Genomic DNA, 24,982 nt, shown 5'->3' with positions numbered 1-24,982 from the left:
TTTACCTTTTTGTTCTTGATTTCTTTTTGAATATAGACCTACTGGTGGCATTGCTAGGTCAAAGTGTATGAATGATTTTATAGCCCTTTGGACATAGTTCCAGATTGCTCTACAGAATGGTTGGATTAATTTACAGCTCTACCAACAGTGCATTAATGCATAGGAATAAAGGGAACTTTTCTTAAAATGATAAATGGTAGCTACCTAAAACCAATACAAGCATTATCTATAATAGGGATAAACTAGTAAGATTTAAATAATTGGAAAGATATTAAATACTCACGGACAGGCTGTTCCAACATAATAAAAATGATAGTACTACCCAACTTGTTACTTATTCAGTGCCATAGCAATCAAATTACCAAAAGATTATATAGCTAAAAAAAAGTAACAAAATTCATCTAGAGGAACAGAAGGTCAAGGATATAAAGTGAATCAATTAAAAAAATAAACAATGGGAGGAAAGGTTGGGGCTAGAAAAACAGTGGGAAAAGAAGTAAGTTAATTCACTGTTTGTGGAGCTATGAACTGTTCAACTATTCTGGAAAGCAGTTTGGAACTATGCCAAAAATTTGTGAATTATTAAACTGCAAATTATTTGACCCAGTGATACCACTAGGTCTGTACCCAAAAAAGATAAAAGAAAGGGAAAAAAGGGCCTATATGTGTTAAAATATTTATAGCAGCTCTTTTTATGGGGGCAAAGGATTAGAAAATGAGGACATGACCATCAATTAGGGAGTGGATGAACAAGTTATGGCATATGAATATGGTGGAAAACTATTGTGCAGTCAAAGATGATGAAAGGGACGGTTTCAGAAAAACCTGGGAAGCTTTGTATGTGTTAAGGCTAAAATTCTAGCTAAACTGTCTAAAATATCTAATGAGTGGTCGCCAATAAATTATAAGCTTTAGCAAGAGTTAGACTTTTAAGCATTTATTAAGGAGAATAAGAATTTGGTAAAGAGAGAGAAAAAGGCCTAGATTCCTATCTATTAAAGGGAGAGCACATTTCTAGCTCCCTTCTCCGCCAGAGTCCAGAGGAAAGAGAGTGAGACCGAGCGCCAGTCTCTTCCTTCCTCCTCCCACTAGTCCGCGTCACTTCCTGAAGCCTGGTCTTGCCCTCAAAGACCTTTGCTTCATGGGCAGAACTCTTCTACAGTAAGTATCCAGCAGGTGGCGTCATTCCAATCGTTACAGTCCCCCCTGTTGTTCCTCAAGAAACAAAATGTTTCCTTGACGGAACAGTAAAAACAATATAATAACTATTGCTAACTAATAATATGTGAACAACAATATAGAAAAGGAAGAGAGGAAAGTTTTGTCCAGAGGGGCGATTTTTTTTTTGTCCTCATGAACCGACGCTTTGACATTAGTCTTGCAAAGGGAGGGCCTCTGCAGAGAATACACGTTACAGATGGTGTATATTATAACAGAAAGAGAAAAGAGAAAAAAAAAACAACAACAAAACAAAACTGTTCATTTAAAGTCTCTGAAAGTCTTTTCTCAGATGTCCTCTAGGTGTAGTCGTAGAATGGAAGTCTTTTCAGGGGTTGATGTGTGGATGCTGGTAATCAGCCAGGAAATTTCCTACAAAATTGAGCTTAACACAACTTTAAAATAGCTTTGTCAATAATAAAATCAAACAATGAAAGTTCTCAAAAACATGTCTAAGGGAATACAGAATCTTAGTTGTTACACATGAAACATATAATAAAACAAAAATTGAAACATTCTTTAAAATTATAATATTACTATAGTCCCCCCCTTATGGAGGGTAATTGAGAAGACAATTGCTGCAATATTAATTATTAAAAATAATTTTTATCTGTTTCATCACTTTTTGCATCATCTGCCTAATTATCCTCATGCCATTATGAGAAATTTTAAAATCTAATATAATTAGTAACAGATGTCAAGGCCAAATTCAACACTGTTATTTATCATGACACCTGAGATAATTATGGGGGTTACCATAAAAGAACAGAGAAATGATGGGATATGAGCATTCCCACACTTGAGCAATATGTACTGCCCATACAGTATGCCAGGCTTAAAATAGGTGGATGGAATATATGTCCATGCCACCAAACATATTGGAAGAAACTGAGTCAGACTTAATCAGATGCATGGGATTGAGATGTCCATGGCATCAGGCATATAGGAGGGAGCATAGAAGCCAGGTGTAGAAGTGAGATGGGTGGGATGAATACTTCCAGCCATCTGTACAATATTGTGGGGAAAAAGAGAATAAAATATTAAACCAAGAGAATCCAACCTCAACATTTGTCAAAAGCCGTTCCCTCGGCCATACCTTGACTTCATGCATGTCTCCCCTCATGTGACAGTTCAGTGTCTGCTCTTGCATGTATTCCTCTTGTGATTGGATGGCATCTTGGCCAACTGGCATCTGATAACTCAGAATAAAGGCAATTAATGTCTTAAATGATAAGTTCCCATAATCCAAGTCTCATATGGATTTAAAATTGAGGATAATAAATGATTGCAAAAAATGTGAATACATCTTGACTCAAAATATAATATATAATTATGCAACAATTTCAAATAATACCCTTTTTTTTTACTTAGTATACAATTACTTTTGTGAAAAATCAGAACATACTTAAATACAAGTTAAAGCACAACAGAATCTCAAAGAACTTTTTTTTTTTGAAAAAAGAAAACTTTTACAAATGTTCCCCTCTTTTTTTTTTTTTTTTGGAATATGCTTATCAAAAATAATACTTCTAGAATCAATTTACACTTGCCATGGCAACCAATTTGCCAGGGAAATGCTTTAAAGAGTTTGATCAAATAATCAGTTGAGAAAAAATAACAAAAACAAACAACTCAGAATATGGGAGCACAATACTCCTAGAATTAACATTGTATTATGAAATCAAAACCATCTTGCCATGTTTCAAAATTAGATAGACAAATGAATAGAAGAAAATACAAATGGAACAATAAAAGACAGTGAAATTCAAACTAAGGAAATCTAAATGAATATGAACTTAATATCAATAAGAGTATTATAAAATATAAACTTGATCACATGACTATAAAAAGCTTTTACAAATATTCTCCTTGTTTTAAAAACTAAGTATAAGACACAATCTCAAAAGCATGAAAATCTCTATGAAAATAAACCCATACCATTAATTTCAAAATGTATATATAATAGCATAGAAATCCTATGTAACCTCTGAACTGACATTAATACTCTGAGTGAATTCAGAACACTTTTGATTCCGATATCTAAAATCCCCAACACTCGCATCAATACCTTGCTGCTTACTTCTACATTTCTCTAAAATATATACCCTTCCATGGCAAAAGAAGCAGAGTCTTGAACTATGTTGATGGTTGTCATTCTTATTCAGTTTAAGTTTTTCTTCTTTAACCCCTTTATATTGTCTGTCAGTCTTTTCACCATACAAATGCTTTATAAGATTACTAATTAAAGACAAAAGCAGGTTAGCAAAATTATGAACAAAACAAGCATATCTGGAATTTAAAGGGTTTTCTAAGGTTGTCTCAGAAGCACAGCCAGGCTGGGGAAGGGCTGAGCCTGAAGCTGCAAATGTAGTTAGAGAAAGTTGAGCATGCGCATCAGATCTCTGGACTTCCCAGGCAGGGGAAGCTATGGGCTTGGCCATAGGAGGAGTAGAGGGTGGGGTCTGGAGAGGAGGGGAGGGACCAGCACAATTTGAATCAGACTTGATTTTGAACTCAGGCCTGGATTCCTCTTCCCCCACTTTGCCTCCAGGTGCTAGGGGATTAAAAGCTTCTAGAGGGTGGGTCATTGCCTCCAGGCATGCAAAATTAGAGCAACAATTAGTGTTAGAACTGGGAAAAGCTGCGGGAATCTCTTCAGGTTTCTCTGAAAAAGCATGGTTGGGAGAGGGAGAGATATTTCCTTGTGTGAGTAAGTTGCTGGCTCTTTTAACAAAAATAAAAAGAAAAATAGAAAATCCACAAAAACAAAGCATTAACATGATCTTATCTCCCATTTGTCTGGTTAAACAGACCAAAATCAAAAATAGGATAATTAGGGAGTTTAAAAGGTCCATTCGAAAAAATTCAAAGGAAAAACACAGCCAGTACACCAGTACTTAGCAGTTAAAGGGAGAGGGAGGGGAAATTTCTTACCCAACCAGCAGATCAGAAGAAGACTGAGGGTTAGCTTTCCTCTTCGTGGTCAGCCATCTGTTAAGGGTTAAAATTCTAGCTAGTCTGTCTAAAATATCTAATGAGTGGTCGCCAATAAATTATAAGCTTTAGCAAGAGTTAGACTTTTAAGCATTTATTAAGGAGAATAAGAATTTGGTAAAGAGAGAGAAAAAGGCCTAGATTCCTATCTATTAAAGGGAGAGCACATTTCTAGCTCCCTTCTCCGCCAGAGTCCAGAGGAAAGAGAGTGAGACCGAGCGCCAGTCTCTTCCTTCCTCCTCCCACTAGTCCGCGTCACTTCCTGAAGCCTGGTCTTGCCCTCAAAGACCTTTGCTTCATGGGCAGAACTCTTCTACAGTAAGTATCCAGCAGGTGGCGTCATTCCAATCGTTACATATGAAATAAGGCAAAGCAAAGTGAGAACCAGGAGAATAATTTATTCAGTAACAATATTGTAAGACTTACTAACTATTCAGTGACCACTCACAATCCAAAAGGACTCAGGATGAAGCTGACTTTCCACTTCCAAATAAAGATTTGGTTAAAGCACATTTTATTTTTTCTCTTTTGGCAGGGGCAGGGTGGAGAAAGGAATGGAGGATAAAGCTAATGTGTGCGGGGAGGGGGGGTGTATACATATCTGTAATGGGTTTTGAGGTTGGATTTGTTTTGAGGTGTTGGGGGTTGCCTTTTCAATGGGTAACAAGGGTGGATGAAAGAGAGACAGTATAGCATTTAAATAAAATTTAAATTGAATTAAAATGTTTTTTCAAAAAGATTATAGGTAATTTTAGACAGCAATTTCAGCTGAATGAGGTTGGAAACCAGATTGTAGAAAGTTAAGATAGTGAGAGGAAAGGAAGAGGTGGCAGAGAGTGTAGGCGACCTTCTAAAGGAATTCAGCCACAAAAGAGAGAGATGGGAGAAGAGCAGGGATGGTGTTTTGAGAATAGTGGAGACGTAGGTGTGTTTATAGGCAGTAGGAAAGTAGCCAATAGACAAGGAGAGATTGGAGATCAGTGAGATAGTAAGACGGTAGATAGTGAGATGGTAAGTGGTGCAACCTGCAGGAAACCGTGGAAGGGAATGGAATCCCTTGTACATGTAAAAGCGTTTGCCTTATCTAGGAGAAACCTGGGATCCAAATCAGCCTGACCTCCTTGCTGTTCCTCCAACAAGATATTGCACATCACAACACTAGATATCTTCTCTGGCGGGCTGTCCCCCTGCTTGGAATGCACTTGCTCCTCATTTCCTCCTCCTGGCTTCTGTGGCTTCCTTCAACCTCGAGCTAAAATCCCACCTTTACAGAAGTCTTTTCCTGAGCCCCTTTAATTCTAGTGCCTTCCCTATGTGGATTAACTCCAATTCATTTCGTATAGACCTTGCTTGTACATAGTTGTTCACACACTGTCTTGCCTATTATTCTGTGAGGTCCTTGAAAGTTGATACTGTCTTTTGCCTCTTTGTATCCCCTGCATATGGGCAGGTGCTTGATCAATGCTTGTTGACTGACTCGCTGACTTCTTCCATCTCCTCTTTATACAGCTGCCAAAGTGTTGTTTCTAAAGTGCAGGTCTGCCCATGTCACTGCCTTTGCTCAATAACTCCAGTAGCTGTTATCACTAGGTTAACAGATAAACTCCTCGATTTGGCATTCAAGCTCCTTTCCAACCTAGCCCCAGCCTTCCCCTCCAACCTTAGAGTGCCCTAATTCCCTAGCTACACACTACCGGGTCAGGTCCAGCTAGGCTCCCTTCTTGCCATTCCTCCCACAGGACACCCAGCTCCCAGTTCCACGTTCTCCTCACCTCTACCCCTTGGACCAATTCTACCTCCTTTCAGACCAATTCGAACTCCATCCCCAACCTTTCCTCGTTCCCTGAACTACCCCTAACTTCTCTGCCCTCGCAGACTAATATTTTGTCTCAACTCTTACCCAGCCCTTAGTCATTGAACGGCCATGGCCTCGGACAAACAGGCCTGGGAAACACCTTAATTTAGAAAGGCCAAGGCCATCCATTGCCTGCAGGTCCATCTCTGGTCATCTGGACTTTCGTCTCGACACTGTACTTCAATGACTCTGGAAGAGAGAGTGAGGCAGTGACGCTGACGACTTTGGGCAACTCTACCTCACAAATCCAATTCGCTGGCAATTCAAGGCTTCACCCCATGATGTCATTGAGCACTCCCTAAGCTTGGCCACTGCCCAAAGGGCCTTTTAGCTCCTTACCTACAAAAATCATAGCTGCCCTTTGTCAGGGGGAAAAAAGTGAAATCTGTCTAAAAGGGCGCCATCCCCTGGGGATCGGCTGGCCAAGAGAGTGGCACGTGAACGAAAGGCGGCCACAGACCGGCAAGAGAAACTGACAAAGGGGAAGGCATCTCCAGGAGATTGACAAAAGAAATGAACAAAACAGAAGACGATGCAGCAACCCAGCATCAGAAACGCAGAGAAAATTCCCAAAGGAAAAATCCGAGGTGGGGGTGGAGGGGGGAGCGGTACAGAGGAGGGACTTGCAAATTTATTCATTCCATTTTCTCAATAAACTGTAGGAAATCCTCCGAAAAGGAGCCGCCTTCGAATCTCGGCCTGAGATACAACAACGGGCTAGAGGGGGCAAGGGGGTACATGGGGGTGACGTCCCCGAGTGCCAGGGGTGTTGGGGGCCGCGCCCCTCACTTTCCCCCCTCCAGAGCGCGGGGGAGGAGGGGAGGACGGCGGGGTGGAGCCGGAATTAAGAATAGGGAGGGCACTGGGCCGGGGCCCCGCCCGGCTCCGCCCCCTGGAGGAGGAGCCCCTCCCTGCCGGCCTAGCCCGCCCGGAAGTGGCTGCGGAGTGGCGATGGGGCTGGGAAGAGCCTCTGGTCTCATGTTTTCCGGGTCCGCTCCACTTCCGCCGTCAGTGCTGCCCAGGTCACGGCCAGCCCACACCAGCCTGCTGACCAAAGGGGCGGGGGCGGGGGTGGGGGGAATGCCTCTGTCCAGCCCCGCCCCGACTTCTGTACCTCCTCTCCACTTGTGACATCCCCCCCCCCTCCTGTGTTTGTGTCCTGGCCCTAGCAGGAGCCTAATTAGTGCTTATTCCAATTCTAGAAGGTGCCGGGAGAGGGGGAGCCTCTTCCACGTGGGACAGCTCAGTGAGCCTCAAGCTACCTCTTGGTCAAGGCCCTGCAGACTTGAGAGTGAGCCTTCCGCTGCCCTCCGGGAGTTTAGCTTCCACTTTCAGGCCAGGGGAGGGGGCCCCCAAGATGATAAAGGAGAGCCTGTGCAAAGGGGGGGAGGGGAGAGAGGCAGATGGTTGGCTGGCCCTCCTGGTCAATCTCATGTCCTCATGCAGGGGAAGTGACTGATGGCCAGCCCGAGGTCCATCCTGCCGTCAGGGGCTCTCTTTGCCCAAAGGAGACTGCTTCTCTGCTTGGCCCGGGATTCCCAGAGGCATCCCCAAGCGTCTCTGTCCTCAGCAGGGCAGGGAATCCTCACCCGGGCAGCCTGTGAGCGTAGCCGTGGAGCGCAGTCAGGCCGAGACCTGGATGCCTGGCAGGAAAGGTAAGGCTGAGTGAGTCCTAAGGGACAGCGGGAGCCCCGGGACCTCTTGGGCAGTGGGCTGTGTGAAGGTAAGTTTATAGCTGCTGGGGAGGAGGCAGGGAGGCCACTGAGGAGACCACTGAAGAGAGCCAGGAGGTGCCCTGGACCAGGGGAGAGGTTGAGGACTAGGAGACTGATCGGATGTTGGGGGGAGGGGATGTAAGAGAGTAGGGCTGGGCTGGCTCCCAAGCTGGAAACTCGGTAGGATGGTGGTGCCACCCGGGAAGATGGGGAAGTCAAAAGGAGTGGGCTTGGTGTCAAGGTGAGGAGTCTGTTAGGGAGTGGTGAACTCGGAATGTTCCCAAAACAACTAGGGAGGACCGAGGACTAGAGTCGGGGGAAAGAACTTCAGCTGTGGAAGTGGGACAGAGCTTTGGAGGGATGAACATGGAGGAGGAATCGACTAAGGAGATTGAAGTGGGGGCAGACAGGGAGGAAGAGAATGAGAGGGCTGGTCACAAAAACCCAGAGAGAAGAGACAAGGTCATTAGTCAGTGGGATCAAACTCCAGTATAGGGGCCAAGGAATGAGGAAAAGCCACTGGATTTAGCAAGAAAGAAATTGATAGTGATTCCTTGAGGGGAGCGAGTGTTGGATCAAAATCTCTCTCCTAGAGGGACCAGGACAGAAAGGATGAAAACAGGAAGGCAATAAAATGGGTTAGAAGGTCTCTTCTAGATGTGATCTTACATATAGGAGGCAATTGGGAAACTTCCTGGCTCTGGGTGGATGGATGGATAGATGGATGGATGGATAAGTGGGTAGATGGATGGATGAATAGGTGGGTAGATAGGTGGGTGGGTGGGTGCATAGATGGATGGGTGGGTGGAGCTCAGGCCTGGATTTATTTCAGGTTGGCAGACCAACTGCTGCCTCTCTGGAGACTTAACTATGATGAACAACTAAAGGTAGGAGTCTGACTCTTGGGTAAGAACTAGAATGACAGTAAAAAGCAGCCCACAGGATTTGTAAAAGGAGCCTTCTTTGCCCCCTGCCTCAGAGAAGTCCCAGGAGACCCTGGGCCTGGCCCAGGATCTCTGCTTGGCTCCTACTGAGCTGTCCCTCCCTCTCTCTTTCTCAGATTCTTTTGTGTGATTCCATTTTTCTGGAATCCCAGGCTTGGGTCCTGGCCACTGTGGCCACTTCATGACTTCAGCTTTCTGCGTACTATGGGGGGCAGGAGAGCCTAGACTGTGATTTCTTCCATGTAAGAATTCCTCGGATAGAAAGCCTCTGCTAATGTGTATTGACAGCCTCAGTGCAGATGGCAAGCAGAGAGAGAGGGTTGTTGCAGTCACTGGGACAGAGAGGTCGTTCCCACTGTTTGCCCTTAGAAATAAAGCATCGTCCCTTCCTCCTTTTAGAGACAGACACCCTTAGGTCTGCCCGGGGGACTCCGGCTGTGCTAACAGTGATGGGGCCAAAGGCGTTTGCCATGCTTGCACTCCAGTGGTCTCTTCCAGTGGCCTCCATCAGCCCTCCTTTCTGTTCCCACCCTTTGTGCCCCCAATTTAAAGATAACTCAGGTCCAGACTTAACCCAAGGATGTGGCCCGGTTAGGCTGCCCCTTCTGGTGGGCACAATTTTCAAGCCTTCCCTGGTTTGATCACAGCCCTGGCACTTAACCTTGTGGGGAAGGGGCCTGCCATCTCTGCCTCTTCCCAGGGTAAGCCCCACCACTGCTCTGCAGCCTGTGGGAAGAGCCTGTGTATCAGCCCATGTATCTCTGTGGTTCACCACCCTGAGACCTGGCATTCCCATGGATCAGGGCCACCCCTTGCAGGGGGTGACCTCGGGGAAAAGGGATCCCAGTGGCTTTGGAGGAGGAGAAGAGAAGCAAAGGCCCAGCAGAGGGAGATGGGGCAGCCTAAAATAAGGCGCCAGACTGTGGAGGGCCTCAAATCCCAGGCTCAGGCTGGCGAACACAGTTTGGGGGAGGCAGAAGGGTGCTTTGAGCTGTGAATCATCCAGGGGTCTGGAAGAAGACCAGGAGGACCAGGGAGAGCCCCATGTCCCTTTGCCTGCTGCAGGTCAAGTTTGAAGTGACAAAGAAGACCTTGGAGCAGCTCCAGAATCGTCTCCTCAAGCTAGGCGCTGCGGTGGTGGAGGCCCAAGGCCTGGGAGCTCTCCTGCAGCCTTTCATCCCGTCGGTGCGTTCCATCTTTGCACTTTGGGACCTAGCTGGTGGCCCCTGTTGTGACAACCCCCTTCATTCTCTGTGGGGATCTTGTCCCTTGGCTGGCCCTCTCAGAAAGGTTAACCCCTTCCTGTCCTTAGGGTTACCGGACAGCCCATTTTAATCTGTTGTCTCCCCCTCTTCTCCCTCCCTTCTTCCCTGTTACCCTTCCACTCCTGCCAGCCTGTCATCAATGGTTATAGAAACAAATCTGTCTTCTCGATAAACCGGGGCCCAGATGGTCACCCGAGGACAGTGGGGTGCTTCCTGAGATCCCCCGGAGGTGAGTTTGGGGGAACAGATGGGCCAGAGACCAGAGGGACAGGGAAGGGTCTATGAGACAAGGGCAGGTGGGCAGGATCAGTAGGCCAGGGAATGCCTTTGGCTCTGCTAACAACCCCCCCCCCCCACCCCAGACTTGACACTCACGAGCTCTCTGGGCCAGCTGGTTCCAAAGGGAAGGACCATCCTCAATTCAAACCCGCTCAGCCTAGTTGGTCCTGAAGAAGAGTCCCTTTCCCTGAAACCTCCCCAACCAGTGCTGGAAGCTTCGGGGAGGGGGAGCCCCGCCCCCTCCCCACTTAGGGGTCCTGGGCATGGAGCCTAACCCTGCCTCACTGCACGGCCCGTCAGCCAGTGAACGCTCAAGGCCTGTCCAGCCCATCAGTGTCTTTCCTAAACCGTGGCCTCCAGAACTGAGCACATCCCTCACTCCAGGGATGGCCAACCAGGGCCGGGGACGGTCCTATGAAGTCAAGTCAGCTGGTGGGAGCCCGAAGCTTGACTCGCAGCCCCTCTTCTTGTTAGGCGCTTCTCCCTGTTCAGGTGGGGTTGGCGTCACCAGGTCCTGTTTCTAGAAAGCTTTGGAAGGAAACAGGCCAAATAAACCTTCATTTTTCCTTAGGAAAGAAGCTGTTCTGTGTTCCTGCCGGCCATCTGAGAAATCTTCCTGCCAAGCACCATCGGGTCGCTCAGGTAAGAAGGCCGGGGCCGCTGCACACTGACTGTGGGCCCCAGAGCAGGCCCTATTCGGCTACATCATCACAGCTCCCTTGTGACAAAGCTCAGGTCCTTGGCGTCTCCTCCATCCCACACTCACAGTGTCACCCTTAGATGCCCTGGATGGGGTGAGTAGAAGAGGCTCTCCAGATATCCCTTGCCTTCAGATCCAAAGAGGAGCCTCCTTCCATTCACTCGGGAGAAGCAAGAGAAGTGGGGAGCCATGGGTGTGAGAGGAGGCAGGCGCTGCCAGACGTGGTTGTCCAGCCAGCATAGCTCAAAGGCCAGACTTGACCCAGGGCTTCCTGACTCTGCACAGACAGGAATGTCACTGCCTCTACTCAAACACAGATGGAAATCCAGGCCAGGACAGAGGATAAAGCACTGGCCCTGGATTCAGGAGGACCTGAGTTCAAATCCAGCCTCAGATACTTGACACTTACTAGCTGTGTGACCCTGGGCAAGTCACTTAACCCCAATCACCTCACCAAAATTTAAAAAAAAAAAGAAATCCAGGCCAGGGGGACAGGGGGTTTCCCTTCCTCAGTCTCCCTCCCAGTAAGACCCGGGGGTTGGAGCTGCTCTGTCTGTTTGGCTTCCTAGTGCTATGAGGCATTTCTGCTACAACCCCCCCTGGACCCCAGCCTTGACACGCGCGAGCTCGGGCCCTGGCGTCGGCTGAGAGTGAGAACCAACAGCCGAGGACAGGCGATGGCCATCATCACTTTTCATGCGCGGGGACTGAGTGAGGTAAGAGCCTGGGGCCGCTCCGGAGCTGGGACGGTTGGTGCTTGGTGGGCACCCTCCCCCACCCCCATCTCTCTCCGGCTGCTCATGTTGGGTCTGAGCAGGAGGCCGTCTGTGTTCAGAAAGAGCGTGCCAAGGAGTTCTTCACGTCAGGACAGGGATCTGAGTGTGACCTGACCTCCCTCTACCTGAAAGAGAGGTGAGCCTGGCAGGGTTCGGGGCTCAAGCTGGGGCTGCCTGCGGGAGTCCATCCCCCACTGGATGCCCCATCTCCATCTACAGGGTTGCACCTGGCCCAGGGCTCCCTGGCTTCCACCGCTACCAGCTCCTGGCAGGGGAGCCCCACATCTTCGAGGACGTCCTGGGCTTGAAACTGCGTATCTCTCCAGGGGCCTTTTTCCCCCTGAACACAGGTGCCACTGAGGCACTCCTTGGAGTTGTGGCAGAGCTGGGCATGGTGGACCAAAGCACAACCATCCTTGACCTCAGCCACGGCACAGGTGGGCAGCCCTCACCCAGAGCGGCCAAAGGTGGGAAGGAGCTTTTGGGCCTCCATTGCTGACCCTGCCTCTGACCCCTGTGTCCAGGTGCCATGGGGCTCTGCCTAGCTCAGTGGGCAGCCCAGGTCCTCAGCGTGCGGATGCTTGGGCAGGCTGTAGAGGATGCCAGGTGGAGCGCGGCCTCCAACGGTAACTCCTTCGCTCTTTGGGAGGTGTAGGTCCCCTACGGGGGAGAGGGAGGGGAAGGCCTGCCCTGCTCTCACCAGAATCCCAGTCACCTGAACAAGAAGATCCCAAACAGGGCCCATAGGGTGGGGAAGGGGAGGGAGCAAAATCACCTTGATTGTCCGTGGCCTCTGCCAAGGTGGAGAATTTCCTTCAGTTATTTAACCATGTGAGGAGGGTGGGACCAGCTGTCCCTGTCTCATCAACTGGAGCCCTCACGGGGTACCCACAAAAGACCCCCTGGGGCCAAGCAGAGCCAGGCCAGGCCCTCCCCCCAACCCACTGAGGATCCAGGGAGGACCCAAGGAGGGGAATCAGGGGGAAGAGCCTCTGCCACACACCAGGGCAAGCCGTGCCTTTCCCTGGCAGAGATCACCAACTGGGAAGGCCAGCGGCAGGACGTGGAGAAGGTCATGGCTCGGCTCAAGAAGGTTCAAGGCTCCAGTGGGGCGCTGGTGGCACTGCTGGACCCGGCTGGTGCTGCACTGCGTAAGTGCATCCGGAGGGACTCGGCTCCCCAGGAGAGGGCTGCCCCTGGGACCCCAGGACGCTTTGGCTGATGCTCACCCCCATTTCTGTCGCCAGCTCACAGGGTCATCCGTGCCATCCGGGGCTGCCCAGCCATCCAGAAGCTAGTGTTCGTCTCTGGCCGGCCCCATGGGCAAGACATGGAGAGCTTCCTTCAGTGAGTGAGGGAGGCCTGAGTTTGGGAGGGGTCCCCAAAGGGGTCTCTGGGGCTGATAAAGGCCTTCTTGTGTCCGCAGGCTGTGCTGCCCTGTGCCCCCCGGCCAGGAAGTGCCCCCCGGCCAGGATCTGCCCGGTCAGCCTTTTGTGCTGAGCCAGGCTGTGCCCGTGGACACGCTCCCACACACGCTGTCCTCGCAGCTGGTTCTGGCCTTCACCCGCTGACTCTTGGCCAGAGGGGCCTCACACCTGGCTCCCCTCACTCCCAATAAATGGCTGTGGACATAGGGTCTGAGGTGTGTGTCCGTGATCTCTGTCCTCTCGGGGAAGGGGGGGGGGCCTCTTCCCCCCAGATCTCCAGCGGGTGTCACACCGGAGGTGCCTGGCTGTGTCCCCTGCCACAGCGATGGGTTCGAGGTCCTGCTTTAGACAGCACAGATGACTAGGGGTTAGGGGTCAGAGATGGGGAGGGGGGCGCTTCCCAGCCTCTCCTTGGCATTCCTTAGGACCAGAGTACCGCCCCCCCCCCTTCCTGGCCACTCATTTTACAGAGGAGGAAACTAAGGCGCAAGCAGAGGGTCAGGGGAGAGAACGTTAAGGGCCACTCCAGCCCTCAGGATTAGGACCCATAGCCCTCGAACCCCTCCCCACCCCCCAACCCAGCAACCCATTTTCTCTTCTGCCCAACTGAGGAGTTCAGCCTCCGCACTGCTCTCTCCCGCCCATATGCCGCCCCGCCCCCACCGCCACCGAGAGGAGAGGCCTCCGCGCAGCCTAGAGCATCCCCGGAAGTGTACTGGGTGAGAAGGAGAGGCCCCCGCCCCCGAGATCCACGTGACTCTGGCTCCGCCTCCCTCACGCTCAGTAGGTCCTGAACTACGTAGATGAGCGGCCAAGGAGTTGCACTAGGCGTTGGGGCTCGCAGCGGACCCACGTGACTGGGACACTTCCTTTACCCTCTTCGCGTCCCGAACCATAGAGATGGGGCGGCCTCCGGGTAGCCTAGAGTGGCCCCCGAAAGTGCACTTGGCCGGGGGCGGGGGTGGGGGGGGTAAAGGCTCAAACTCACGAGTGAGCGGGGGTACTTCCTAGCTATACCCCTCGCTGGGTGCACATGGTTCGCGGCCGCACGTCCTGAGTGGGACTAGCGACGGCCGTGGGTTTAAGCCCGGCGCGATCCGAGGGCGATAGCTGCCCTCCCCCACGGCTGTCAGGAGTTGTCAGCGGTGCCTCCTCCCGCGTGGGTTTCCTCCTTGAGGGGGGGTCCCTCGTCCCCCACTACCCGTGTGTGACGTGTAGGGATTGGGACATTAGCAAGGCCTCCTATCGTGGATCCCCTCCTTCTAGGTGAGGGTGTCTTCCCTTTCGTTCGTGGGTTCCTGCTGGAGAGGGTCTCTCCTCCCCCTGACCGCTCCTGGGTGTCTGGGGGAGTGTCAGCGGCACCTCCTCGTGTGGGGTCTCCCCCTGCACGTGGGTGCCCTCTCCCCCGCGAACCCTGGGTGTCCCCCTTCCCCCGCGTGTCCGTGTCTCTCCCCAGAGTTGGGGTCCTGGCATCAGAAAGAGAAGGAGCAGTAAGCAGCACCAGGCAGAACCTCCCAGGGTCAGAGGCAGTGGGATGGCAGCCACTGGGGCCTACCGACCCCAACAGGTGAGACCCCTGCCCCCCTGGCTGCTGTCATCTCGAGTGGGGCTGGGGGAGGGGGAGCCCCCGTAGGTAGATGGAGGAGGGGGTGGGAGGGCATCCTACTGGATACTTCTTCCAAAGGGAGAGGTCTCTGCCTCCTCCCCCTCCCCCTCATCTTCTCCTTCTCAGTTCCCCCTCCCCTCTCCCTCCATCTCCCTCCTTCCTTTCCCCCTCCCTTCCTCCTCCATTTCCCTCTCTCCTTTTCCCCTCCCCTCCCCCCCATCTTCCCCCCCCCCCCACCTCTATCCCTGGCTCTGCTCAGATGTGACTGTCTGCAGGTGTGGAGTCCTGCCCCTGGCCCTGAGACGCTGGCCCTGATGGAGCAGCCTGCTCCAAGGACCCTCTTCTTCCCCGCTGTGAAGGTGAAGCCAGAAGGGATGACCCAGGACCTGCCACCCCAGGCAGAGAAGGGTAAGCAGGGCGCCCCCTGATGGCAGGTTTGAAATATGGTTGCTCCTTTAGTTGTCATTCACAGAGTAAGGGAGAGAACCAAAACATTGTTAGTTTTGGCTGTGGTTCAGCCACAGGGTTTTAAGAGGTACAGCCTGACAACTTTCCCGGGAGATGGTTGGATTAGTGTTAGCCTCATTTTGCAGAAGAAGAGACTGAAGTTCACAGAGGAAAGCACTTGTCTCTAAGGCAGGGGTCTGAGAAAGTGGAGAGGAAAGGCCTCATCTTCGTTTTCACCATTCTTTAACAGAAAATTTGCATTTCCTTCTAGTGTAGTTTTTTTTTCAGTTTTTAAAATGTAAAATCTTAAAAGAGTTTTAAATTTATAGCCCCCCCCAAAAAAAAGGGTCCCTTGACTTCAGACTGCCAAAGGGATCTGAACACACACAAAAGGACATTTCCAAGGGCATTTTCACCTTGGCCAAAGTAAATATAAGGAATAACCTTCACGTTTTTTTTAAGGCAGCATTTTTAAAACTTTCTCCCCCACTGCCCCTTCCACCCTCAATCCCCACCCCAAGACACAAGCCCCCAAAGAAAGCCCTTGGTAGGCAGCTACATTGACATCAGCTGTCTGCCACCATGTCCTCCTCCTCTTCTTTTGGCCTCCTAGCCTGGCCTGGCATTGGCTGGAGCTCAGCCTGTCAAAGCTGGTTATTGGCCTCACTTGTCCCTCTGAGCCAGTCTCCTGAAAGTTTGTTTCATCATTTCTTAAGGCACACCGATATGCCATTAGATTTGTGCAGCCATTGTCTTATAGAAGGACACCTCCCCCCACCCCCCGCCCTTTTTGTTTCTCGTCTTTGGCTCCCATGGAAAGAGACGTTGTCAGTATTTTTGTACTTTTGGATCCTTTACCTCTTAGTTTGATCTCTTTGAAGTCTAGGGGTAGTGGTATATTTGAGTCAGAGGGATGCACAAGTTGGTGATTTTATGGGCATGGTTCCAAATTGCTTTCCAGAATGATTCAAAGCTCCACCAGTAATGCATTAATGTCCCCACTGCTTCACAGCCTCTCCAATGTCAACCATTTCCATTTTTTGTCATCTCTCCCAGCTTGCTGGGTGTGAAGGGAAACCTTGGGGTTGTTTTGAGTTACATTGTTTATTTCACAAGATTATTATTAGTTTGCCATTCTTTGGAGAATGGTTTGTTTATATCCTTTGACCCTTTTCTGTTGTGGAATGGCTTTGGGTGTTATGTTTTTCCTTTAGTTGTCTACATGTCTCGGATCTCAGGCCCTTTTAAGAAATATTAAATACAAAGATTCCCCACCCCAGTTGACTGCTCCTCTTCTTCACTGGTTTTCTTTTGGAATTTGCTCAGTTCTTTGGTTGGTTAAGAATTCACCACCACCACCCCCATCCCATGGCTGTTAAAAGGGAGATGATTTACTTCTAGTTCTTTAATGATGTGGTTGTTAAAATTCTAGTCATTGACCAATTTTGGATTGATTTTGAAATATGGTGTAAGACATTAGCCTAAACCTAATTTTCTGCCAAAGTGTTTACATTGGGGTTGTTGAGTTCTGTTTTTTCATGAATCTCCTTTGCCTAGTCTAGGCAGCTTGGTGGGAAGTGGCCTGACTGTTGAAAAACCTGAGTTCCCATCTGGCCTCAGACCCCTTATCTCAGATAAGGGCAAATAACTTAGCTTCTCTTATCATTAATTTCCTCATCTGTAAAATAGGATTGTGAAGAGGATCAAATGAGAAAATATTCATAAAGCACATTACATACCTTAATGCACTAAGTGCTAGCTATTCATAGGTGTGGTGGAAGTAGTGGTCTGTTTCATGGAGTTTTCTCTTTGTTAACTACTGCCTGCTTGCTGGTTGGGATGATTGCTCATAGTCTGAAGTCTAAAAATGCTATTTATTGCCACTTCATTCCTACCTTTCTTCATTATTTCCCCAGATACTCAGGATATTTTCTTTTTCCAAAAGAATGTTGTTATTATTTTATCTCACTCTGTAAAGGGTCCCTTTGGAAGATTGATCGATATAGCACCAAATCAATAGATTAACTTAAGTGGCACTGCCCAGCCATGCTCATTGAATTTTTTTTCCAGTTATTGAAGTTGTCTTTTATTTCATGACCTTTTTGTAATTGTATCCATCTGGTATTGAGTGAACTTTGGCAGATTGTCTCAGAGTTGTTCTGTGTTTTGTAGTTCTTTTGAGTGGGACTTCCCTTTTTATTATTCAATTAGACTTTTATAGAAAAGTTGTTGACTTTTCTGAGTTTGTTTTGTACTCTAAAACTTTATGGAAGCTCTTGTCTGTTTCTCTGATGGTGGCTAAAATTTTAAAGTCATTTCAGATAGGAGTAGTTTTGTATCTTCTACCAATTTTTGGACTCTGAATTCTTTCACTTGTCATTTCTATTGCTAGTATTTCTAGAACTTTCCAATCATTGCAGGGAAGGGGGATCCCTCCTTTACTACTATATTCAATGGGGAAACTTCTAGAGTTTAACTGTATAAATGATAACTTGTGGTTTAGAATGTTTTTATTCTTAATGATTAATTATATTGATTATTTTCCTAATGTTGAACAGTCCTTGCATTTCAGGTATACATCCAGCTTGATGATAGAAAGTGGTTTGTTTGTGGTTTTTTATTTGTAAATTGATGTAATCTTTTAGCCAAGATTTTATTTAATTTCTTTTTAAAAATCTGTTCATTTATAATATTGACAATAATTCTCTCTCTTTCCTTTGATTGGAATATTTAAGATCTCTATTTGGGGTTTTGTTCATTTGAGTATTTAACATTTTGATAGATCTTTATTTCTTTTACTAACTCCAAGTGCAGCTGTCTAACCACTATACCATGCTGTGTTTTGTTTTTCTGGAGGGGATCCATAGGTTCTTTTGATTGTGTTTTGTTTTCTGAATTCAGAAATTCTGGGCAGGTTTCTTGTATTATTTTCTGTATTAAGGAGCTCAGGGTTTTTTTATTTGACACATTCTGGGAGAGCTCTTTTTCTTTTTCTTTTTTTTTTTTTTTAAGTGAGGCAATTGGGGTTAAGTGGCTCACCTAGGGTGGTCACACAGCTAGTAAGTGTTAAGTGTCTGAGGTAAGACTTGAACTCAGGTCCTCCTGACTCTAGGGCTGGTGCTTTATCCACTGCACCACCCAGCTGCACCACCCCTGAGTTCTATTATTCTTAAATTGTCTTCAAGTTGTCTTCAAGGTCAGTGACCTTGGCTTGTATAGAGATCATGTGTTCTCTTAAAATGTTTACCTTTGAATCAAAAGTCCAAAGGTCTGAAAATGGATCCTGCCACCCAACTACTATTAGAGATGATGAACTTAAAATCCAAAGTCGAAGCATGCATTTTTGGACATGGCCATTGTGTGAATGTTTTGCTGAACTATGTGTGTGTTTGTTGTGTTTTGTTTTTTGTTCTTTAATTGTTTGGGGGTGGGGGGGGTGGGACGCACAGCAGGAGAGAACAGAAAGAAGAAAATAGACACAAGCAAGACAGCTTTGAAGACTACATATTGAAGTATGGCCCTAAAAGGAAAAACTTGTTGTATTTAATAGAGTCATAATTTCATTTATAATTCTCTTTCTTACTGTGTAAATGGAAATGTTCATTTTACTTAGTATTACATTCAGAATTTTTTAAAAGAGGGCTTCCAAGTTCTCTTCTGGCTCTGAAATATTCTGTGAGTTCTGTGGCCATTTAGTGCTGGAGGAAAAAGGGCTTTATCACGTAAGGAAGATCTGGAACCCAGGTTAAGACTGTGGATTTCTTTGTCTCTCTGTCCATAGGTCAGGACCATGTCAACATTGGGCTATGATGAGTATTCTTGGCCCTTCTTCCATCTCCTTCACTTTTCATCTCCCAAAACAGCTGAGATCTTCATTCTTTTTCACATGCTCATTTTCCATTTTGTTTTTTCTTTAGGTGGTCAGGACAAGACAGGGAATGAAGAGAAAACTTTGAAGCATGAAACTGTAGACAGCAGTGATCAGCTTTTTCAAGCAGAGGAAAAACCAGACATGCTTAATGAATATGGAAACTCTTTTAGCCTGAATGAAGAGACGACTCTGAAACAAAGAATCCTACATCATAACAATCAGCTCTTCTTCCAGACAGAGGAAAAATCAAACCTGCTTAATGAATATGAAGATTTTTTCAGTGGCCAGAACTCAGCCTTAGTTGGATTTAATGTATTCCAAACTGAGGCACTATATGACTGTCAGAAGTGTGGAGAACACTTTGTTACCATGTCCCACCTCACTCAGCACCAGAGCATTCACACTGGACCAGGGCGCTATGTGTGTTATGAATGTGGAAAAAGGTTTACCCGAAGTTATCACCTCATCCGACATCAGGTTATTCATACTGGAGAGAGACCTTTTTCATGTAAAGAGTGTGGGAAGACTTTCAAGAGAAAATCAACCCTCACTGAACACCTGAGAATTCACACTGGAGAGAAACCTTATAGATGTAACAAATGTGGGAGAGCCTTCAGTCAAAGCAAAGACCTCTTAGAACATCAGAAAATGCACACTGTTGAAAAACCTTACAAATGTGATGACTGTGAGAAGGCTTTTAGTACCAGCTCAAGCCTCCTTCAGCATCAGCTTATCCATACAGGAGAAAAACCCTACAAATGTAGTGAATGTGGGAAAGCCTTCAGAAATAGTTCAAGCCTCCTTCGACATCAGTTCATCCACACAGGAGAAGAGCTCTACAAATGTGATGAATGTGGGAAAACTTTGAGTAATCGCTCAAGCCTTTTCCAGCACTTAAAAATTCATTCTGGAGAGAAACCCTATCATTGTAATGAATGTGGGAAAGGCTTCATTCGTAACTCATACCTTATCGAACATCAGAGGATTCACACAGGGGAGAAACCCTATGCATGTAAGGAATGTGGAAAGACCTTCCGACGTTCCTGGTACCTCACAGAACATCAGAGAAGCCATGCCCCAGAAAGAGCATATAGATGCACTGAGTGTGGGAAAGCCTTCAGAGACAGTTCATGTCACTTCCATCATCAAAAACTCCACACAGGAGAAAAACCCTTTGGCTGTAGTGAATGTGGTATGACTTTTGGGCGCAAGTCACGGCTTCTGGACCATCAGAGAATCCACACTGGTGAAAAACCCTATGAATGTGAAAAATGTGTGAAGAGTTTTAGCCACCGTTCTCAACTTCTTGAACATATGAGAACTCATACTGGAGAGAAGCCTTATGAGTGCAATAAATGTGGGAAATCGTTTACCAGGAATTCTGGCTTTATACGTCATCAGAAAATCCACACTGGGGAGAGGCCCTATGAATGTAACCAATGTGGCAAATGTTTTAGCAATAGTTCATTTCTTATTGAGCATGAAAGAATCCATACCACAGAAAAACCTTACAAATGTGATGAATGTGGGAAAGCTTTCTGTAAGAAATCATACCTCACTGGACATCAGATCACTCACACCAAAGAGAAACCCTATGAATGTAATGAATGTGGGAAATCCTACAATCGACGTTTCCGTCTTATTGAGCACCAGAGAATTCACACTGGAGAGAAACCTTATGAATGTGGTGAATGTGGGCGATCATTTAGTCGAAGTGCACTTCTTATTGGACATCAGATAATTCACACCAAAGAGAAGCCCTATGTATGTAATGAATGTGGGAAAGCTTTTAGTCTGAGAAAACATCTTGTTCAACATCAGAGTATCCATAATGATGAGAAACCTTATGAATGCAATGAATGCGGGAAAGCCTTTAGGCACAAATCTACATTTCGTGACCATCAGAAAGTTCACACTGGTGATAAACCCTGTAAATGCAATGAATGTGGGAAATCCTTCAATCGGACCTTTCATCTTATTGAACACCAGCGGATTCATACTAAGGAGAAACCCTATGAATGTAATGAGTGTGGGAAGTGTTTCAGTCGAAGCTCAGTATTTACTCAGCACCAGAAAATTCATAGTGAAGATCATAAACCCTTTGAATGTAATGAATGTGGGAAATCTTTCACTCGAAATTCAGTTTTTATTAAACACCAGAAAATTCACATTAAAGAGAACAAACTCAATGAATATGGAAAATCCTTCAGTCAAAACTCAGTCTATATTCAACAGCAGGAAATGCATACTAAAGAGAATCTAGATTAATGAAGAGGGGTTTTTTGGGATGTTGCAGTTTTTTCAGTATTGAATTTTATATTTAGGTAGAGATGGTGATGGTGAGGAAAGCCTTTGTCAGACCTCAAGCTTTATTCAGCACAAATGGGTTTACTAGGAAGCAAACCAGCGATTCAGTAGACGGAAATAGAAATTATAATTAAACTTATCAAAGACTGCTATCTTTTGGGGAATGATCTGTCTTGAGAGGGCAGTTCTATGGAGTCAAAAATACAGGGAACTTCCATAGGACTGATTACAGCTTTGATAGTGTGGGGGAAATGTAAAGTATCAGCAAACTCTGTGACCAAACCTGGAAGGACTTCACCCCATTTTCTGTATACCAAGTGAGCTAACATTCAGCAATGTAGAGTAGTAAGAACTAGGTTATCACATGTTACCAACTCAGCAAAAGCTTAATGCTGGGAAAATAGTCCCTGTCCTTTAAAAAGTTTCATTGCTGCCTTTTCCTTTTTTCATCTCCGTGGAATGGTAGATCTTCTTCCTCCGTTTTTACCCCTGTAGAATCCTCCCTTACAGCAGAAACAGTCAAGCAAATTAGGCTTACAAAATGACAGTGTCTGATCATTGAGGCAATATTCTGTACCTATCACCACTCTCCACTTCCTTCTAGAGAGGAGGGAAGTATTTCCTACTCTTTTCGCCAAGATCAAGGTTAGTCATTGTGGATCAGCTGTCCCTTAGGACCAATCTGTTTATCTTCTTTTCATCATTGTGTGTACTATCTGCCTGGTTCTGCTTTCTGCCTTTGCAGTAGTTTATGCAGGGCAAAAAATACTGGATTTGGAGTTAAGGGACGTGAGTTTAAATTCTCCTTTGCGGCTTACTATCTGTGTGTTGATACATCACTAACTTTCTGGATCTTATTTTCCTCATCTGCAAAATGAGGAGACTGAACTATATAGTTTCTGCAGTCTCTTCTGGCTCTAAAGCCTATGATTTTAAATCTTTTTGTTTCTTTGAATTTTTCATATTCATGATTTCTTATAGCACAATGATATTCCATTATTTATGTTCCACAATTTAGTCATTTCATAATGGATGGATAGCTTTTCTTCTCCTACTACTAAGTACTAGAAAATGATATGAACTTCTTGGTATATGTGGGCCAATTCTGTTATTGATCCCCTTGGACATATGCCCAGTCATGGGATCAGTAAATCACGATGTGGTTGGTAACTTTTCTCCTGTAATTCCTAACAGATTGTCGAAATCTTAGACATTTTCTGCCTCTCCATACCCTGTCTTAAATGGTCTATTTCCTCTCACATTTGCCTATCAAATAGATATGGTAAAGTGTGAGTTGTTTAAATGGTATGTCTCTCATATGGTGGTTTATCCTTTCCATTTATTTTGAATATTTTGTTATTGACTACTTACCTCTTTGGGCATGACTCAGTTTTATATATGTGTCAGTTACTTCCATCTTGGATATTAGATTCATGAAAGGTAATTGATGTAAAGATTTTCTCCATTTCACCATATCTTCTGATTTTTATATTTGTTCAAAAACATTCTAATCTTATGTCATCAAAATTGTCTTAATTTGTCTCATGGACTCTCAGTTTTTTGTTTTTGTTTCCTCATCCAGAGATATTGTAAGATGATGATCTAATCATAACTTCTTTGAGCAGGGAGTTCTTACATAATTGTATTAACTAATCCCTCAGACCTCGAAGAATCCGGCATCAGAGAGAACAGATATAATTTGAGAATAGAAACATCAGGGCTAGTTTAGCAGGAAATCATAGCCCAGCTGCTTCCCTGCTCCTCAGTCAAGAACAAATTGATTTGACTAATAAATGCATATTTAACCAGAAATGCATGTTGCATTGAATAGGATTTACTGATCAGATTTCTTCCTCCTCTCCCCAGAATAGTTTGTGGTGTAGATGTAGTTTCCACTGTTGCTGAGGGCATGATAGAATGAGGATGTAAGAAGTCAACTCTTGGAAGCCACCCAGCCCTGACCAAATCTGTCTGATACCTTGGGTTCAAGATTGGATTAAGATGAAGTACTTATAGAATACTTAACAGTTAATAAAAGGAGGCTTATTTAGCCATAACTGGGAAAGGGTGTTCAGAGAGGGGAAGGAATTTTCAACAAGAAAACATATACTGTATCCTATTGAGCATAGCTTTTCTCCCCTATCCACTCACCAGCTGGAGCATCATGTCAGATACTTGGTTCATTTGCTTGAACTTTAGTTCCCTGGGCCAAGTTGTAAGGGTGGTTCTAATATCTATTAAAGAAAATAATGGAGGGCAGCTAGGTGGTGCAGTAGATAAAGCACTGTCTCTGGAGTCAGGAGGACCTGAGTTCAAATCCAGCCTCAGACACTTGACACTTACTAGCTGTGTGACCCTGGGCTAGTCACTTAACCCTCATTGCCCTGCAAAGAAAAAAAAAAAAAGAAAAGAATGGCCTACCCTGTGTGAGGTGGAACCTTACAAGATAGCTGCCACCTGTAAGGATTTAATTGTAATTTGAGGTTTCTCTGACCCCATCTTTAGCTAAAATTAGAAACCCTGAGGCATACCCTGGCCGGCCTCAGGCACTGCCCTCTCCGCTCCAGCAAGGTGCTCCATCCATGGCACTGTAGCTCATGTCATCACCTCGTGTTGACGCCTACATGGGCCTGGCCAAATTATAATGAGGGAAAGCCCTGCCATGATTAGAAGCCCAGTGAGGGCAGTCAGGTGACCTTTGGTGTCCACCAGCCACCTGTTGATTCTGTCACTCAGGGCTGCCAGCCAATTAGCTTGGGGCTGCGTGTATGTGGACCTTGTTTCCTGTGGAAGAGTGGCCTTTGGGATAGAGAGAAGGGAGGAGTCAGCTCACTGGTGGGTGCAAGGGAGAGGGTTAGACACGGCGCAGCTGAGTTTGGTTGGTGTGATTGCGGGTCGTATTGTTTTCCTTCCCCTATTCCCTTTTCCTTTGTTCCTAGTTCTATTAACCTTACTTGTGTTTTAAATTTGTTCCCGTTAATAAACCCCGTTTTGTTTTTTGAAAGAGGCTGTTAATCTCTTTTCTTACCCCAACATTACGGCAAGCTATCCAATTAGTTCTCCCCGTATTAAATTTGGCCCTTACATACCACAGCTCTCAAGTATCAAAATACTAAGCTAGAGTACTGGTTGATTATTTCTAATATTTCAAAACACTATACAATGCTTTGAGAAACTTCAGCTCCTTAGGCAAACAAGGGATCAAATTCAACTGTACAAGATGTTACAACTCAGTTGAGGACTGAATGCTGTAAATGGAAACAGTTTTTGAGAGGGGTCAACAATATGAAGTTGTTTTCTTTTTTAACTTCTCCAAAGGAAATAGGGAATGGCTTCTTCACAAATGACCTCATCTGTGAGATGAATTCAGACCTCTGTGTGTATTTATTGTGAGGAGCCTTCCCCTAAAAAGAGCTGGGGAATATGTGCTTCCAGGACAATCTTCCTGGAATTCTGAGGGCTTCTCCCCTAACCCTTTGCTTCCTACTCTCAGAATCCTAATGTGTGCCCGAGTTTGGGGCAAATGTCAACTGTGTTTCTAGAACAGCTGGCCAGTTCAGTATGTTTTAGTTGATATC

The 24,982-nt window shown here is 46.3% G+C and overlaps 2 protein-coding genes across 5 annotated transcripts in view; both read left to right on the top strand.

The window, feature by feature from the left end:
- The window catches only part of LOC122754383 (tRNA (uracil(54)-C(5))-methyltransferase homolog), a 37,562-nt gene extending 24,182 nt beyond the window's left edge, over window positions 1-13,380 (top strand). Inside the window, exons 1-14 of one of the 4 annotated variants that reach the window (XM_044002771.1) lie at window positions 6,970-7,089; window positions 7,270-7,358; window positions 7,514-7,722; window positions 8,615-8,669; window positions 9,792-9,911; window positions 10,121-10,220; window positions 10,842-10,912; window positions 11,540-11,686; window positions 11,806-11,882; window positions 11,966-12,183; window positions 12,271-12,372; window positions 12,778-12,897; window positions 12,994-13,093; window positions 13,173-13,380. In XM_044002771.1, coding sequence (XP_043858706.1) covers window positions 7,526-7,722; window positions 8,615-8,669; window positions 9,792-9,911; window positions 10,121-10,220; window positions 10,842-10,912; window positions 11,540-11,686; window positions 11,806-11,882; window positions 11,966-12,183; window positions 12,271-12,372; window positions 12,778-12,897; window positions 12,994-13,093; window positions 13,173-13,317 — 1,452 coding nt within the window. In that variant the 5' untranslated portion in view covers window positions 6,970-7,089; window positions 7,270-7,358; window positions 7,514-7,525 and the 3' untranslated portion in view covers window positions 13,318-13,380. Of the gene's footprint in view, window positions 1-6,969; window positions 7,090-7,269; window positions 7,359-7,513; window positions 7,723-8,614; window positions 8,670-9,791; window positions 9,912-10,120; window positions 10,221-10,841; window positions 10,913-11,539; window positions 11,687-11,787; window positions 11,883-11,965; window positions 12,184-12,270; window positions 12,373-12,777; window positions 12,898-12,993; window positions 13,094-13,172 lie in introns of those variants that run through there. The other 3 variants (XM_044002768.1, XM_044002769.1, XM_044002770.1) reach the window with 3 other exon arrangements.
- A 598-nt stretch (window positions 13,381-13,978) lies between these two features.
- LOC122726684 (zinc finger protein 260-like) lies at window positions 13,979-24,775 on the top strand. Its single transcript, XM_043964543.1, has 4 exons — window positions 13,979-14,439; window positions 14,630-14,740; window positions 15,055-15,187; window positions 19,144-24,775. Exons 2-4 carry the CDS (start codon window positions 14,708-14,710, stop codon window positions 21,363-21,365), a joined length of 2,388 nt encoding a protein of 795 aa, XP_043820478.1. The 5' UTR covers window positions 13,979-14,439; window positions 14,630-14,707; the 3' UTR covers window positions 21,366-24,775.
- Window positions 24,776-24,982: the final 207 nt, after the last annotated feature.

Source organism: Dromiciops gliroides, chromosome 4, assembly GCF_019393635.1.
Source record: "Dromiciops gliroides isolate mDroGli1 chromosome 4, mDroGli1.pri, whole genome shotgun sequence".
NCBI classification, from domain to species: Eukaryota; Metazoa; Chordata; class Mammalia; order Microbiotheria; family Microbiotheriidae; genus Dromiciops; species Dromiciops gliroides.
The sequence above is the reverse complement of the archived record's forward strand: the minus strand, read 5'-3'. Positions and strand labels throughout refer to the sequence as shown.